This window comes from Monodon monoceros, unplaced genomic scaffold, assembly GCF_005190385.1.
Source record: "Monodon monoceros isolate NGI ecotype Baffin Bay Population unplaced genomic scaffold, NGI_Narwhal_1 Super_Scaffold_9, whole genome shotgun sequence".
Taxonomy (NCBI): domain Eukaryota; kingdom Metazoa; phylum Chordata; class Mammalia; order Artiodactyla; family Monodontidae; genus Monodon; species Monodon monoceros.
The window spans coordinates 3,000,236-3,004,519 of record NW_021703786.1 but is presented as its reverse complement, the minus strand read 5'-3'; the positions used below and the strand labels follow the sequence as shown (position 1 = coordinate 3,004,519).

Genomic DNA, 4,284 nt, shown 5'->3' with positions numbered 1-4,284 from the left:
CAAAGTCTCTTAAATAAAACCTTTCCCTTCTCCACTCTCACTTCCCCAGTATGTCTAGAGCTTAGAAACCATTTGAATGAACACACAAATGCAGCAGAAAAAGACTCATGAGTGGGTATCATTAGATTTACTCAATTGTGCACCCCTTGGTGTATTCCGACTCTAGTCCTAAAGGGACTGCAATATTTTTCCTTCTCAGCCACAAACTTAGAGAATCTTGTTTCATCACAGCTAGGTTCTTCTAAAGCAGGTTTTCTCAACCTCAGTACTATTGATATTTTCAACCAGATAATTAGTTGTTGTAGGAGGCTATTCTGTATATTGTAGGATGTTTAACAGCATTGCTGGCCCTCTACCCACTACTTGCCAGTATCACCACTCCCCGCACACCCAATTCTGACAAACGAAAATGTTTCCAGACATTGCCAAATGTCCCTAGGAGGTAAAATGGTTCCAAGTTGAGAACCACTGACCTACAGAATAAAAACAAATTACAGAAATACAAAGGAAGAAGAAAGAGGACAGTTCTGAAAACCATATTTTAAGAGGTTTTAGACTTTCCAGGAGGATCTTTATATCTAGATAATTTAGGCAGCTTTCCTTTATAAGAGACTTAGGAACTGCAGCACTGTATCCATCATTTCAGGTCTGATCTCTCACCACTGGCTTCACTATGCTTGCTCTCCTTTTGAAGGTCAGCTCGTAATAATTTCAGTTTCCTTTGAATCTCAGTCAGAAAACTTATTTTCTGCTCCAAAATGGACAATAACTGGGCAATGCAAAAATCAACATCACAGTTTACCCCATCAGCTATCTCCTGGATGTTATTCCCTGGCCGTTGGCTTGATTCCTTCCAGGAGATTGCTGTATCCTCCATTAGTGGAGAGGATAGTGCTTTGATTTCTTTAGTCTCTTCCTCCTCCTCACTCTGCGTACAAGGCATTTTAATAAATTCGTTCCTTGAAGGGACATTTCTGAATTTCTCATGTGATTTTCCAACATCCTTGGCACCTCACATTCAGTGGGATAAAGACAACGATGGCGAGGCCTTAAATCTAGAGTTATTTCTTTTACTCTATTGGCATATCTTAAAGTGTTGAGGGTGTTTTTGCAAGGGGCCATCCCTGGAGAGATAGTAGCAATCATGCAAGTGGAGGAGTTCTGGCCTATAAAGGAGTCCAGGAGCACCTGTGTGAGCTTGCTGGCTCTAAATGGGGTATGAGACTTGTTCTGACCCAAAGCCCGGATGAATTATTTGAGTGTGAGGAGACTCTTGTTAATCTCTGCTCCTTCCAGCTGTCTTTTCTGGTTGGCATTGGCAGTATCCACTCTCCTTTCATTCCCAGCTAAGTCAACAAGGGAAAACTTACCATGCAGTTTCCCTCGAGACTTTAAAATGATCTGGAACACTGCGTGGCTCCTGGAAGAGTGGGCATTGACTGATGTCTGTCCTGAAGTCCGGCAGCTGTTCCCAAGTTCCACAAGGTTCAGCATGTCCTCCACCCAGCACACCTCTTGTTCCTGCAGCCCAACCACCTGGATTTGCTGACTGCCATCCTCAAGGACTTGTGTCTTCTTCCAGTTCAACAAGTCATACACCTTTCCCCCATAAATCTCAAAAAATGTGCCATAGACTTTGAGGTCCAGCTTCTCATAAGCAGAAGTTTTGAGCAGGAGGAAGACATCCTGTGCCACCATGGCATAAATGCCTTTAGAACAATCTTGGTCCCTTCCTGAAAAGTCTCCACCCGTGGTGTGCGTTTTCCCACTGCTCATCTGCCCATAGGCAAATCAGGTAGCCATGCCCTTGCGGAAGATGGACTCAACCAGTGGCTGGGCAGTGAACTGGTACGCCAACTCGTTGGAGGCGATGTCATCGAAGGCATGGTCGAAGCAGAAGGAATGGTTCTCCAGGTAGCGAGTAACGCCCACCTTTTGTTTGGACTCGTGCACCATGACCACTTTGTCCGAGGGGATGATGATGATATCCAGGTCCTTCATGGTGGTCTCCCGCTGGTTGAGAGGCCACCTCCTCACGCAGACGCAGATGCGGTGGTCCTCCAGTGGCTCCGGGCCCGACAACTGGCTGCAGTCCAGGCGCCTGCGGCATTCCTGGATCATGCTCTGAATCTCGTAGTTGGGGTTTCCCGTGTTGACAGCCAGGGCGCGCTGAGCTCGGATCTCCAGCTGCAGCCGTCTGCACTTCTCTCGCTGCCTTTGCAGTTTCTCAGTTTCCCGTAGGCAGGGAGACTTCTTCTGCTTCATCAGGCAAAGACTGCTGGGAACTCTCACATCCGGACTGTCCCCTGAGAGCGTTTCGTTTTTCTGGGGGATCGTCGCAATCCACCGCGTGGCCGTCTGCTGGTTCCCGATGGCCGAAGAGGGCGCTAGAGACAAGGAGGGCAACGCCCTGGCCGGCATGGGGTGCTCAGCAGACGTCAGCACTGGATTCAGCAGGAATATTGTATCTGGATCAATCTTTTTGCCTTTTTTGACTCCTTTTTCAACCCATTCTACCGTGACCCAAGCGTTTTGTGTTTTGACCTCTGTGACCACCGCCAGGTGGATCTGCCCATCGCTGCACTGTATAGCCACACAGATGCCCACTTGGATGTTTCTGAAGTGCGGCTTCAAGGGCTTCACGGAAGAGAGGAGTGGGGAGACAGGGAGGCATAACTGGCCGGCCATGGTGAGTGATGGAGGTGTCAGGGCTCGCTTCCAGGGTTCCTTGGGGTTGGAGCAGCAGGACCTGAGCCCAAGCCAGACTGAAGCGCCCACAGCACTGAGTGCACTCCGGGTTTGCACCTACCTTTGTGAGCACTAGGGCTTGGCCTGAGGCCACTCTTATGACAAAGCACTGAGAAAAAGAGGTGGCAGAGCCTAGGGCCTCTGGATGAGAGGTGGTGGGAAAAAATTCACATCGTTCGTGATGCTAGGTGCTAGGTGCAGAAGCAGCTGGAATAGAGAAATTGCTCTCTGCACAGAGAGCATAGGGATAAGAGTTGGGAATGGGGTGTGTGTTCCACGGACACTTGTGCCTAAGCTTCAGAAATATCCATTCTCCCCTGCAGTCTTGACCGGCAATCTCAAAGCTAAGTGCTTTTAGTTTGAGAACCAGTGAATGCTACCTTAAACTTCACAGTCCTCCAGTGATCAATGGGAACAAGGAAGGTAGAGCTGCCTGCAAATTACAGGCTTCAAGGAGAGGATCCCAGAAAAATTCCCTCAAATTTTCCATTTTTTTTTTCTGTCCCTCCCCTGCTTCACAACTTAACAGTCACAGCTTAAAGTTACTCCTCTTTAATGGGATTTCTCATTACAAAATCAAAATGAGTTGACTGTAAGGGGTTCTTGTGGTAATTTGCTGATATGGAACTTCGTTTGATGCAGCATTTGGGTTTGCAAACATAAGCTATTTGTCACATTCCAAGTGGCTCTGACAGCTATAAAGTGAGTCATTGTACTCACTGCAGTCACCACTATTTTTGAGATTATTTCAGCAATTATCTTTCCAAACTCCTTCAGTAATTACACTTCTGGCCTCATTATCCATAATTTGGAAAGGAAAGACGTTTGGTAGAAAGAGATGATTCATCTTATACCCTCTCCTTACCCTGCAATGTGTGTGTCTGTCCTTAAGAAGTTGGTGTGGGTGGGCGGAGAGAGGGGGCTTGGGGAATGGGAGATGGGAAGGCAGCTAAAATGATCAGAGGCAGTATATTCTGGCAAGATTGCAATTTTTTCTGTAGGATGATTTACAAAAAACAACAAAAATTATACCAACTGCCAGAGAGGCCAACATGAGGATTAAGGTGACACTTTAAGTTGAACTTTCTTTTTCCCCTAGTACCACATTGTCTTTTGGGCTGTGAGTCTGGGGGTAATTGCAGTGACAGCTCCATAGTAGCATGAAGTATCATGGTGCCCTTACAACCCTCCCTAGGATCAAGTAACATATGGAAATAAGTTCTTAACTATAAACTGACTTTTAAAAAAATTTATTTATTTTTGGCTGCATTGGGTCTTCGTTGCTGCGCGCAGGCTTTTCTCTAGTTGTGGCGAGCAGGGGCTACTCTTCGTTTTGGTGAGCGGATGTCTTATTGAGGTGGCTTCTCTTGTTGCAGAGCACAGGCTCCAGGCGTGTGGGCTTCAGTAGCTGTACCAGGCGGGCTCAGTAGTTGTGGCACATGGGCTTAGTTACTCCACGGCATGTGGAATCTTCCCAGACAAGGCTCAAACCCGTGTTCCCTGCATTGGCAGGTGGATTCTTAACCACTGCACCAC

The 4,284-nt window shown here is 47.1% G+C and overlaps 1 protein-coding gene across 1 annotated transcript; it reads right to left on the bottom strand.

The window, feature by feature from the left end:
* Positions 1-637: 637 nt before the first annotated feature.
* KIF2B (kinesin family member 2B) lies at positions 638-2,688 on the bottom strand. Its single transcript, XM_029212772.1, is given in 2 exon segments — positions 638-957; positions 960-2,688. Coding segments are annotated over 2 exon segments (2,049 nt in total).
* Positions 2,689-4,284: the final 1,596 nt, after the last annotated feature.